The sequence below is a fragment of the Calonectris borealis genome, chromosome 13, assembly GCF_964195595.1.
Source record: "Calonectris borealis chromosome 13, bCalBor7.hap1.2, whole genome shotgun sequence".
In the NCBI taxonomy this organism is placed as follows: Eukaryota; Metazoa; Chordata; class Aves; order Procellariiformes; family Procellariidae; genus Calonectris; species Calonectris borealis.
In genome coordinates, this window is record NC_134324.1 from 11,264,411 (window position 1) to 11,277,761 (window position 13,351).

The 13,351-nt window shown below is 58.0% G+C and overlaps 1 protein-coding gene across 2 annotated transcripts in view; it reads left to right on the forward strand.

Moving 5' to 3' along the window:
• The window catches only part of NLGN3 (neuroligin 3), a 42,184-nt gene that overhangs the window by 23,962 nt on the left and 4,871 nt on the right, over positions 1 to 13,351 (forward strand). Inside the window, exons 2-4 of one of the 2 annotated variants that reach the window (XM_075162141.1) lie at positions 3,599 to 3,658; positions 6,358 to 6,507; positions 8,231 to 8,416. In XM_075162141.1, coding sequence (XP_075018242.1) covers positions 3,599 to 3,658; positions 6,358 to 6,507; positions 8,231 to 8,416 — 396 coding nt within the window. The remainder of the gene's footprint in view (positions 1 to 3,598; positions 3,659 to 6,357; positions 6,508 to 8,230; positions 8,417 to 13,351) is intronic. The other variant, XM_075162140.1, reaches the window with a different exon arrangement.

The following is a 13,351-nucleotide window of genomic DNA, read 5'->3' on the forward strand; positions in this document are numbered from 1 at the left end:
GGAGGGGCCGCCTGACACAGGTCCCAGGGGAGCTGCCCCTGCCCGTGGGGTTGTGCGACAGAAGGTTCAATGGCTGTCATCAGTCCTGGTCCCGTTCCTCATCGCTCCTGGAGAAGCACCTGAGCTCGTGTGGCTACCAGCCCCTGTTTCAGGGAAAGTGGTTTTATTTTTTACTGAACTTGAGCTTAAACCTTTCCAGAGTCTTCAGATAAAAGCATATGCATCCTTCCTATCGGCCTGAACAATGTCACTTCACAGCTTAAAGTGAAGTGGCACAATGGGCATTCACACTGAGTTAGTGGAGGGAGTTTTTGATGGGTAAGGAGAGTAAGAGCCATGAGTCCTTTTGGTTTTTCCAGCTGTGAATCCATAACATTAAACCCATCCCCATGAGAGTAGGTGCTGCTGGGCTCTGCGTGGTGGCCTTTGCCAGTGCGGAGGAAGATCTCCTGGGGTGGGTGTCCTTGAACATGGCAATAACCAGTGGAGGGAGGTAATGGAGCAAAGTGGGATGGGTGAGGGAAGTGAAGCTGTAATTGGTCTCACAAGCTGTGGGGCATCAGTGGGTCGTCGTGGAGGTGAACAAGCATAGAATAGCGAGAGGCAAAAAGCCTGCTTGGCGCAGCAGCCTGTGTTCGCTGTAATCCCAGCCACCCTAGCACCTTCCTGCCAATGGGGAAGGCTCGTGCTTTGCATCTGCCATGCACACGTGCCACCACTGTTCCCCTTTGCCCTGGCCTGCATTACTGCTCTCCTGCTTTGCTTAGCTTCCTGGCGCTGCTTTCTACCGTCCCTTCTGTGGTGTGTGAAGCTCAGGTTGCTTTAGGCTTGTCCCAGCCATCCCTAAGCTCCAGGGCGGTGGTCTCCAGCCAGATCCCTCCCTGCTCAGCCAGCACAGTTGCTCAGATCGCAGGGATGTTGTCCGCTGCCCTCTCTTACAGCGTGACAGCTCCTTATAGCCGGTTCCTCCATCCCTGACTGCATGGAGACCTTTGTCCCCTGAAAGAGACCAGGCTGGAGGGCTGCAGCCTGGCAGGTCCCAGAGCTTTAGCAGCACCAGGGCCCTCGGCAGTGGAAAGGGATCTCCAGCTGCCTGTGATTGGCTTCCCAGCTCTGAAGCACGATGCGGATGAAGGCTTGCTGCCTGTGGTCTTCAGTAGAGAAAAATCCCTATCCCTGAGCAGTACCAAGGAATTTGGCGCATAGTGCAGGTTAGCAAATATTGCATGAGTACTTCGTCATTTAAGTGCTTTCTGGGCTTGCAGCTCTTCCTAATGAAGATGCAGTAGGTCAAGCTTGCAGCCTCCTGCAAACAGGCTGGGCAGCTGCACGCACCCGGCCCCTGGCAGGTGGGCTGGGAAGGGAGTCCATGGGAAGGACGCAGCAGGAGGGGCTGGGGTGCTGGGCTAAGAGGTGGCAAGGACGGGGTGGCATTGGGTGAAAATAGGAGCATGATGTGTGGAGATCAGGGGATGGCTGGGTGGCAAAGCAGGAGGCGAGGAGGCAGGGCTTAGGCATGGAGCAGGTAGGTTGGGAGATGAACTCCAAGTCAGAGGAAATCAGGATGGCTCTGGAGACAGCCAATCCATCCCTGCTCCAGGCAGGAGCAGCTCTACCTCACCTCTTCCTGGCAGTGTGTCTCACCTGGTCTTAAACACCTCCCCAGGCCACCTCTTCCAGTGCTTTCCTGCCCTTTCTGCCAGGAAGGTTTTCTTCTCGTCCAGCTTCAACCTGCCTCATGTAGCTCTGGGGCTGCCTGTGCTCTGCGCAGCAGCGAGGGAGTTGCTCTTCCGCCTCACCACCTCGCAGTGGCCTTTCATGTGTCAGGATGCTGCTGTGGCTCCCATCACTCTGCTCTCAGGATTTGCGTGACCCAGCCTCCTGTAAACTTTTCTTGCTGCTGGATTTTTCTAGACTCCTCCGTCGTTGCTCCTCTGGACTTTCTCCAGCAGGTCATGGCTGTCTAAGGTTTTGTGCAAGCTCCTTGCCCCAATGGAGCCGCCCCGTGACCATTTCAGATCTCTCACTCCCCCATCATAAATTCCTTTTAAATTCAAATCCTGTCCCCCTCCATGCTGCCATCTTTGTTAGCTGCCATCTGTGTCACCTACGGGATCCCACTTCCAGAGTGGCAGTGAGGACGATTCCCCGATTTCATCTTCCCGGCCAGTTTCATGCTTGCCTTGTAGTTTCATCCAGCCGCGGGGCTGCCCCTCGCTCACGGGAGCCTTGCTGGAGGCTGTGCAAAACCCTTGCTGTGGTGGCGATGGGGCCAGTTGGTGATAGCAGTGGGGCCCTGGGACCAGCCAGGTGCCGGGACCTCGGACCCCCATGCGGCTGGGGGAGGTCACTGGGAAGCACAGGCACAGTGTGGGCAGTCCTGCTCAGGGGAAACCCTGCTGTCAGCCCTGAGGTCACTGTCACCCTGGGAACTCTTTTGGTGCAGGCATTAGGGAGCAGAGGACCGCAGGTGCTGGTCTGTAGCTCTAAGGGGATAAGGAGAGCACAACCTCTTCATGAAATTCGGGGCTGCAGGGTACAGGGATGGCACCATTCCGCTTTGTGCCCACAACGGCACGCAGTCCTTTGCAGCAACGGGGCCTCAGTACAGGTCTGCATTGTGTCTGCTCAGCCAACAGGCCACCTCTCCTGCTCGCTCTGGCTGCATGCAGCTTGGGAAGCACTGTGCTGCTCAGTGCACGCCATCCACAACAGCATCCCACAGCGCTGGCCTGGCTGGCCTGGCACCACGGATTTGCTGAAGGCCATGCAACAACTGGAAGGTATTCAGGACATTGAAGAAACCAATATTTTTAGGGTTCTGCCTTGTTTTGGGCAAGCTGGTCAGTGCCTTTGCAATCCTCAGTGAACCATGCAACGAGTCATTTAAGAAGGGAGTTGGTACAGGACGGAGCAGAGCAGCACAGGGAAGCACCTGTCATGGTGGCTCCCTGCAGTGTGCTGTGGCACCAGTGGTTTGTGGCGTAGCCATGCCAGGCACAACAATGGGCGGCCATGCACCACATGGGGGTGACGGGCAGGACCCTGGCTGGTGGTCAGTGGCCACCCAGGGCAACCCTTCACGTAGGCTCTGCTGGTGGCAGGGAATGGTAGTTCCCGGTGGCAGCAGAGCTGGGAGCAGGGCTCCTGCTCGCATCTGGGTGGTAGGAGAGGGAGCCTTGCCCTGGCACAGGGAGCCGAGGGTGTGCGAGCAGGTGGGGGCCAAGCTGGGATGCAGGAGGATTGGCAACTGCTTTGAGAGGCTGATCCGCGACCAGCACTGATGCTGCCCCAAGCCCGCTTTCCTCATCCCCGCTGCCCCGGCGCTCCCCGGGGAGGATCTGGGAAGGGGTCCAGGCAAAGCAGCATCCTGGTGCAGCTCCCAGGGCAGTCCTGCCTGTGCCCTGCGCTGCCCTGGCTCTGGGAGAGGTGCAATGTGAGTAGCCAGCAGCGCTGTGGGGCGCAGGCCTGGCCCCATCGTCTCTGCTATCATGCTATTTTTGAATTCTCTTTTGTTTTTTGTTTTTGTTTTGGTTTGGTTTGGTTTTGTTTCCTTTTGTTTTCCTTTTTGTTCTGTCTCCTCGTGTTTGGTCCCTAGGAGCCAGCGCTAAGAAACAGGGCGAGGACTTAGCGGATAATGACGGGGATGAAGACGAAGGTATTTCTGTGCTCGAGGCTGCCACTGCATGACACGCAAAGCAACTCCGTTTGCCTGCCATCCACTGCCATCCCCAGGGAGCCCTGTGTGCATCCGTCTGCCATGCCGGGCAGCTGCGCGGGGTGGGGGGCAGGCTGGCCGGCTGTGCAGGGCACCCAGGCCCTTCCCCTCCTCGGGACAGGGCAGGGAAGCTCGTGGGGTTTTTTTGCTTTAGGAGAAGTTTGCTCCCACTCCGCTTGAGCGAGGGTAGGGAGGAAGCATGGCAGCTTGGGAGGAGAGAAGCCCCTGGGCACCTGGGCCCATTTCACCCTGAGCCCGGTCACATCCCACGTCCAGCTTCATCCCTCCAGAGTCAGTGACATGCAGCTGGGAGCCAGCAACTTCCCCCTCCACCCTTGCCCAGCCCCGCCTTGGGCTCCGCTGCAGAGTGGCCGTGCCAGCAGCTTGGCAGCCTTGGCACCTGCAGGGTACCTGGCCGTGCCCAGGAGACCCAAGGTCCGCTCAGACATGGTTTCTGTTAACTTCTCTCCTTCTCCACCTAAGGCAAGTGAGGTCTTGCTTGCAACCAGAGCATCAGCAGCAGCCGAGGCAGAGCGAGTAGGCTTTTAAGCAGATGTGATTCTAGATGTATGCCAGGGCTAAGCAAGCTGCAGAATAAGCTATTTTTAGTAAAACAGGGTTGTTCATCTGCAGGGTATGGAGTCGGTGTGTTTGGCCGCAGGGATGTGAAGGGGAGGCAGGAGGAAGGGTCGGCCAGGGTGCAGCGCAAACATGCCGAGGACAGTAAAACCTCATGGTATGCAGGAGTCCCAGAGCAGCTCGAGCACGGCCTGGCAGATGGTGTTTAGAATCTGGGAAACAGATGAAAAGCTTTTTCCTTGGGAGTACCAAAGCCCCATTGTTTTCTCCCACTAACCTGTGCCCCAGGATCTCTTGTACCAGGGCGTAAACTGGCATTCAGCCTAAGTGACTTGACTGTGCTAAATCCCGTACACTAAAATGTGCTGCAGCGATTAGGAGCCATTTATTCTCTGGTACGTCTCCCCACATTGCCACCATTCCGCTGTGAGGACGTCCCTTTGTGTGTCAGTGGGAGTGTGTGGCAGGAAGGAGAAGACATGGGCACAGGCACTGATGTTCCTGCCCTTTGCATATCAAGCAGGTGACCCTGGGAAGAGTTGTCCTGCTGTAGCTCTGCTGCATGGGCAATGTCTGTCTTGGAGGAGCCGTGAGCTCTTTTTGCTCCCCAGGTCTGTGCATTTGCCTGGCTGCATCCTGGCGATAGGAAAAGAGCCGGCAAAGAGGTTTTGCCATATTCTCATTCTCCTGGAGGGAAGAGGTTTTCTATACGGGAGGGAGGCCACCCTTAGCCATGTCGCAGGCCACAGCTGGAGGTGGGCATGGCCAGACGTACCCATGAGTCTGCCCTGCAGCCCCCTGCGATGGGCAAGCCACGGGGAGTAGTGGACATGGACAGGGGTTAGGTGGGTGCAAGGGAGCATGTCCACCCCGGCCGGGCATCCCCACTGAGTTGGTGTGGCTGTGCCCCGGGAGTCCCAGCCCCGTGGGGACCATGGCGGGGTCTGGCTGCTGGGACGGCGCAGTGCACCAAGGAGGGAGGCAGGCAGGGAGCAGTGGCTGGCCAGGGCAGCCAAGGCTAAGCAGCCCCAGCAGGCGATGCCAGCCTGTCCGAGCAAGGCGCTGGCTGCGGGTGACCATGAGGGAGGGCAAAGTCCATCAGTGTTGGCTCGCCAGTCCTGGAGAGGGCTGGACACCACAGGAATGTCTCCATGATGGGTGCAACCGCCTTCTCTGTGTAACGTGGGCAAGATGTACCAGGAGCCGAGCATGGATGTTGTTCCCTCGTGCCTGGGCTTGGCTCCGTGAAGGATCCTAGGCCAGTGGGGCAGAAGGGGCAGGACACCGCCCAGGCAGGGCCAGTCGAGAGAGGGAGCATGGCTGCTCCCTGTCCCCTAGGCTCCCACAGTCATTCCTCCCCGGCCCTTGGGGTCCCATTCCCCATCGTCACTCCATGCCTCATGCTCTGTCCTCATCTGGACATCATACTCTCCTCCCTGACACACACACACACACACTGTCTGCCTCATCACCATGTCTGTGTCTGGGCACTGGGGTGCCATGGGTTCACATCCAGGCAGCCGGCAGGTTTCTGCCTTCCCAGAGGGACGGGAAGGAGGGGGCGGGAGAGTCAGATGTTGGAGCACCTACCAGTGCTCCCCCGCCTTCCAGGTCCTGCACACCTCCATCCCTGCCCCCCCGCAATGCCAGCTTCCAGGATTCCCGGAGCCAAGGGCTTGGGTCCAGCTAAAGACAGGACACGGGGCTGCATCCCGGGGCTGGACTCTGCAACTTCCACGCGCAATGGAGGTGCTGCTGGTCTGGCTCCTGCACGTGGCCAGAGCCCGGCTCCAGGGAAGAGCGGCCAGGTCCAGCCAGCATCTCTCCCACATGTGCTGAGACCCCTGAGGGGACAGCAGTGTGGGGATGGCACAGTGGCTGCCATCACCTGGAGAAGGGCTGGCGGGGTTGGTTCAGTGGTGGTGAGAGAGCTCTGGGTTTGGCTCCTAAGCCCCCTCCTCAGTCCTGGCAGTTGGCATTGCCCTCGTCCTTGGTCTGCCTGTTGGGCAGGGTGCTGCAGCCATTGGCAGGGTCCTGTGTTTAACCGCCTCTCCTTCCAGACATCCGGGACAGCGGGGCCAAGCCGGTGATGGTGTATATCCACGGCGGCTCGTACATGGAGGGCACAGGGAACATGATAGACGGCAGCGTCCTGGCCAGCTACGGGAACGTGATTGTCATCACCCTGAACTACCGCGTTGGAGTGCTCGGTATGGGCTGGCCAGCATGGTCTGTGTTGCCAGCATGGCCAGGCAGCAGGACGAGCCCCCACAGCCAACCGGGCTTGAACCAGCTGGGAAGGGGGCAGTGGGGGGCGTGGGACCCGGTGGGATGGGGGCTGCACTGCAGGTGCTGCTCCTGCCCTCCACTCTGGCTGCCGAGCAGGGTGCCACGTGGCAGTGCCCCCAGCAGGCGATCACAGCGTGGTCTGGCTCCTGGCACCGGCCCCCCCCAGGCTCATTTACACAACCTGGCTCAGCTGAAAGCAAATACTGCTTTGTGGTTAAATAAATAATAAATGTATTTACCCAGCATCTCCTCCTGAAAGTGCTCGGAGCGGTGAGCTGCCAGCGGGTACTGCCTGGCTGCCAATGGGGACCCAGCAGCGCTCCCTTCCTGGGCACAGGCTGCCTCCAAGCTAGCTGAGCTGCCGGGACCCCCGCAGCCACCCACCACAGCCTGGCTGCCTGCAGAGGGGGGTCACCAAAGGCTGTCGGGTGCCATATAGAGGAGGGTGGCAGTTCCATTTTCATGAGCACTGGTGACCTAGAGAGGCAAAATGGGGACACAGGGCCAAAAGGTGGTGCAGTCCCCTGCCTGCTGCAGCAGAAACCCCTGGGGGCTGGGATACAGGAGATTTGCCTGGAGCATCACTGCTGCCTCCCTTAGCAGCAGGGAGAACAAGGGGTGTGGAGGTTTGGGGAGAGCTCCTTCCCAGCCAAGCTACTGGCAGGCTCTCTTCCTAGCCATCCATCCTGGCATGGCACTCTCCCCAGGCAGGTGGGCTCCCAGCCGGTACCTGGGGCAGCACATCTCTCTGACGGCCTCCGGACCCCATAGCCTCTTGGGGAAGATGGCTGTTACCTGGTAGAAAATAGGCTTTTCAGTAAAAACAAGCCTATTCAAGGCCCTTCAATATTAAAAGTCAGGCCTTTAAGATGGATAGGTGCAAATTTAAGAGACATAAGTCACAACAGAAATAAGACTTAAACGGTGCCATCATCATCTCCACTGAAGTGCTGCAGCGCACCTGGCCAGAGTACCTCCAGTGCTGGAGCAGCTCTGGTGCCACTCTCTGTCTGCTGGCGTTACCTGCCTGGATTTTACCTGAGGACGATGGTTTTGGCTTCCTGCTTTGCAACCGAAACACTGATAGCTTATCTTGGGTGTTCCCTTTGCTATTGAATTTCTCAGCATCTTCCTCACTGAGAGCCTTTGTATTTTAAGCTGCAGTAGGTTTCTCTCCGCCCAGCCCACCTCCTTACATTTATAGATCCTCCTCTGGGCCATGTTAGTCCATGGAAAGCATCGGCTGTGCACACACTCAGCCTACCGGCAGCCACCGGTGCTTTCTCAAGTTTCCTTGGAGCATGCGTGAGATGTCTTGATTTGTTATTAGCACAGGTGGTGGTACAGGTAGGACAGGGCTTCGTGCCCATCACCCTATCACTGCTTGCGGTTGGCTGGAGAGGCTCCCCAGGGCTTGCAGCTGCACTCGTAGCCTTTCGCCCCTCTGTGCCGTGCAGAGGGTGGCTAGAGCTCGGTGATGTCCCTGCTCCAGCTTAGAGCTCACAGGACTCTCCTGGTAGTGGGGTCTCATGTTCTGGTGGGATAGGGTCCCACAGAAGTTCCCCTAGGCTTGGGGAAGGGGGGGTGGGAAGTCAGGACACCCCCTACTTCTTCATCCCTAACCGGGCTCTCCTTGGCCCACAGGGTTCCTGAGCACGGGGGACCAGGCTGCCAAAGGCAATTATGGGCTCCTGGACCAGATACAGGCACTGCGCTGGGTCAGTGAGAACATCGCCTTCTTTGGGGGAGATCCCTTGCGGATCACTGTCTTCGGTTCCGGCATTGGTGCCTCCTGTGTCAGCCTGCTCACTCTCTCCCACCACTCTGAAGGTAGGTGTCAGCTGTCCCCGAGGATGCTGTGGCTGCGAGCAAGCGCCCTGCTGATGCTAACCTGGGGAAGGGAGCCTGCCCAGGTACCGTCGACCACCCTGGCAAAGTCAGGTCTGCTTTTTAATTAGTCACTGGTGAGAGCCTGACCCAGGGCCAGGAAGCAAAACCTTCTCATCGTGGGCAGGGAGAGGCCAGTGGCAGAGAACATGGGAGTCAGGGATGGAGCTGGTGCTCCCAGCATGCGGGGCTGCAGCCCGGGGTCAGCACCTGGGCATGGGGAGAGGTGGGGACCCCTCCTACTGTGTCCTGCCCAGGCGTCCGGATTGCCCACATGCAGGTGTGGAGGGGGTGTAGGTCATCATGCAGGGCACCGGGAGCACAGATCTTAGTGCTAGGAAAGGCATTCATACTGGAAGAGAGGGGAAGCCAGACCTGAGCCTGGGGAAGGATGGAGGGCCACATCTTGCAAAACTGGGAGAGCTGGAAGTGCTGCAACTAGAAAAACACAGGTGGAAGTGATATGATTGATATCTGTAAATATAGCACAGTGTTTACTCTAGATAAAGAAAGGAATTATTTACGCTGAAAGATTGTGTTGGCATAAGAGCAAATTAATGTAAACCACCTGCAAAGACATTTACATTGAGCATTGGGGAAAAAAAAAATTAACCATGGGAGTAGAGGTGTTCTCGATAAACTTCCTAAATAAAGGAAATCGCAGGAGCAAAGCCTGAACGGGACGTGGTCCACATGGGACCAGCCTGCCGGGGACTTGGTCATAGAGGCTTTATATGAGTGTAGCCCTCTTCCAGTGCTGTGTCCCCAAGCATGGTGCAGGGGAGAATGGGACACATACGGGCAGTGGACATGGGCATGAATCTGCACCTCAGAGAAACACACAGAATTGCACGTGAAGCCATTGCAAAGAGCTACAGCCCTACTCAACAGCCTGGGAACCGCACAGGAATGAAGGAGACCTTCAGAACCTTAGCAGAGCTGATAGCATGACAGAGGGTGTATGGGAGGAAGCTGGTGCTGGCCAGGCTGCTGGCAAAGTTGAGCAGCCTTCCTCCGACCCTGGGAGTTGTTGATGGACTGATTGCTGCAATACTGAAAGCAGGAATGATCTCAGCCCAGGCTGCTGCGAAGGTGGCTACATCAGCACCAGCATCACGGTCTGCTTGGTAGTATTAAGGTGTGGAGGTTTGCAGGTGTTTGCCTTGGGCACTACGAGGCTGGTGTTAGCTGCCATAAGAGGTGGCAGAGCCTGTGCTCATGGTGGGGAGTGAAGGGCTGCACCCTGCTGAGCACAGACCTGGCACAGGGCTCATAGGATGCTGGCAGTTCACCACAGAGTCAAAGGCAAACCCAAAACATCTCTCTTCTCCCAGATTTCTCCAGGTGCCCCTTCGGTTAAACTTGCTTGATTCTGGCAAACCACTTGCCCTGCAATGGTAAGCCCACACTCACGTGGAGACCCATTACCATGCTGGACTCTGCTTCCCACTGATGGCCCTTCCCCAGGGACAAGAGTGGGGCTGACAGGCTGCCTGCACCTCCCTGCTACCCATCAGGGTGCCCAGCAGTTGCAGCTTGCTGCCAGCCTCTCCTCGGACGGGCCAGCAAACTGAGGCAGAGAGGCTGAGACATGCTGCTATGGCCCATGGGATCAGAGTATGAAGAGGAGCTCCAGAGCTTCCTGAGTGGTGGGATATCCCAAGCAGGCTCTGGAGCCCACCAGTGCCTCATGCTCCCTCTGTGCTGGAGTCCATGGCACAGCCAGCACCAACCCACCCTCTGCAGAGTGCTCCTGCTCTCGCGACAGCTGTTCCCACCACTGGGCTCCCCTTAGTGCCCCAAGGACCAGAGCTCTGTGGGATGCTCTGCCCCACAGACCCGACAACAGAGGCATGTCTGGACCTGGTGGGCAGCTGCTTCCCAAAAGCTGTCAGCTTGGGCGCTCCCACATTAAGTCCATGGTGTTCTCTGGTCTTCTATGACTGCCCCGCAGCCTGCTGGCTCTGCTGTCACCATCACTGGTGCCCTGACATGTTTGAGTAAAGCAGGGCGAAACAAAAAGGCAGGTAAAGCTGAAGTATGGAGCTGCTGTTGCCTGCTCAGGACACGTCTATTCTGGGTAAGCCCCTTTCCCTGCCATCCGCCGAGCAGGGCGCTCAGGACACTTGTGCTCAGCCTGTGCTTCTGCATGAGTGCCCAGTGCCTGAAGTCAGCCCCCTCTGCCCTCCTGCTCACCCCGTGCCAGCTCCTGAGCAGGATGCTCCTGGGGTTGTTGCCCCATCCTCTTCAGGTAACTTGGACAAATATTAACAGGTATTAGACTACAATAAGCTCAAGAACATGGAAAAGATGAGTTATACCTACAGAGCCACTGCTGATGTTGCAATGCCAGAGCAAGGCAGGACCAGGGCTGCCCTCACCGCTTCTGGGGCTCCTAGGATAGGATTCCCAGTTACTCGGAGCCATGCAGGGCAGGCAGCAGCTCTCTAGCCCATAGGAGGAGATACTTTTAACAGCTAAAGCCAGACGATGCTTCACTTGTGTTAGACGGTAAATTGAGCAGTGTGTAGGAAAAGAGCATGGGTAGATCTTTGCAGACTCAGTTCTGAGCAGTGGGCAGGGGGTGCTCTGCAGCTGCTGGGGCCTGTGTGGGGCCGTGGCATCCCTGTGTGGATACCTGGGGTTCTGCGTGCCCTCCTGCCCTTGTGCAGGCACCCTGGACAGCATGGGCACAGGAATGGGGAGTCTTTTACAGGCTGAAAGCTCCTGCAGAAAGAAAAAGGGTTTTCTCTGCCCATACTGAGTGTGAAAGGCCAGGGAGAGGATGCTGGGTGTAATGCATTCGTGATGCTTCTTAGGGTGCTCCTGGGAGTGCCTGGGAGGCAGGCAGGGAGGTGCGCTCAGTCCAGGAGTCTCCTCTCTGGGATTGGGTGCTTCTGGCAGGGCAGCCCCAAGACTGCAGACTGGTTTTCATGGCCAGATGGTGACATCTCTTTGGAAGCAGGACCGTGTGCTTGGCTGCCCAGGTGGCCCCAACCGCTTGTATGGGCCTGGGATGGAGGGAGCAGCATGGAGAGAGGCTGGGGGTGGATTGGAGGGGCTGCTCCCTGACTGTCCAGCCACAAAAAACACTGTCATGGCAGTATAGCACTTTTCAGGTGACACTAGGCTTTCTGCCACTAAACCCTGCACCAGCGTGCCATGTCCTTTGCTGCCCCATCCAGCCCCAATGCCTGTGGTGTGGTCCCCTCTGCTGTGGCAGGGGAGCGCTCAGTGCTGCAGCCAGTGTTGCATCAAAGCCAATGGCTAAAAATCGACCTCAAAAAAACCCCTGTGCCAGAGCACCCATCTCCCCAGGGACGTGGCAGCCAGCTCTGGAGCACGGCAGGGGAGCTGCGCTAAGATGCAGCCTGCAGACCAGGCGGGTTTGTTTTTATCACATCAAAATAAAACTCATAGTGATCAAGAGCTATTAATGAAGCTGCTAATTTGTGCCTGCTCTGCCAGGCACTGTGAGAGGCAGACACTGGAGGCTGGTGCAGCGCACGCTGTGTCTGGCTGCTGGGGAGACCCACAGCTCCCCTGCCAGCCTCATCCCTTGTAGGCGGGTGGATTCCTTGCCAAGGACCAAAGTGCTGTTTCTCTCCCCACCCAGCCATGCCAGGGCAGGAGCAGTTGCTGCCGCGCAAACCTCTTGTGCTTCCTTTGCCCCACCTCTGGCTCCGTGGGGGCTGCTGCCCTTCACTGCCAGCTCCAGGGTTGTTCAGACCTCAGCTGGACAAGGCACCCAGCACCCTGCTTTAAGCGGGGCTTGGCCCAGACAATTGCAGAGGTGTTTCCAGTCTCAGCTACTGTGCAAAGCGAAGGGGCAATCAGGAGCTGGCAGCAGCTTGCAGCATCGGGCACCCTCTGGCAGAGCCCTGGTTTCACCGCTTGGCTCCGCTGTGCTGTGGCAGCCAGCTCTGCAGGACATGGGGTGCTTTGGGACCCTCACCTCAGAGAGGAACAGGCAGGGAAGGCAGAGCTCCATTTTCCTGCCGGGGCCCCAGCAGGCTGGAGGGCTCAGGGTTGAGCTGCAGGGTGGCGATGTCTCCCTGGGGTGCTTGTTAGGCTTCAGGTGGGTGCTGGCATGGAGGGGGAAGATGTGGCAGGTGTGGGCTCTTGCAGACTCCTGGGTCCTCCTGGGTCAGGATGTGGCCATGCAGAGACACAGCGAAGGGGCTCCATCAGGGACATGACCAGCTGTTGGTGACACCAGCTGCCTGTGCTTCCCCAGGCAGGGGCGGGCAGGGGCAGAGCCCAGCCCGGTGGGCCTGTCTGGGAAGTGATGTTGCTGGCAGGGAGCAATAGCTGCTGCTGGGATGGCATCTCTTGGGAGCCAGGGAACCCCCATCCTGTCTCTTTGGCACGTGGATGATGGCACAGAGCAAGCAAACCCATGGCCAGTCTCCAGCTCGTAGGCTGGGTATGACTTTCTAGGGCGCCAGGAGGTGACAAACAGAGCTTGTGACTTCTCTTTGTCCAAGTGCATGGGACTGTACGTCAGGTACTTGGCAGAGCAAGGACTGTGCGTGCAGACAGGAGCTATGGACATGGTGGCCGGGAGCCAGGAGCCTCCGAACACTTTTGCTGCGGGAAGGTGCATGCTCCCCTGCAGAGCAGCACGGCCTTGGCTCCTCAGGAGGACTCACACAGGCGCTCCACATTTCAGGGGGTCTGGGGGCAGCCCTGTGGCCACCACGCTGCTGCGCCAGCACCATTCGGGGACTGCCTGAAACAACCCCTTGTGGTGAGTGAATGCTGGGGTCCAGCGAGGGCACAGGCAGCACTCGGGGTGCAGGAATGGTCTGGCTAGAGAGCAGGGACCCCAGGGTGCACCCTGAGCCCGGCTGCCTTTCACCGCCCCGGAGGCTCCAC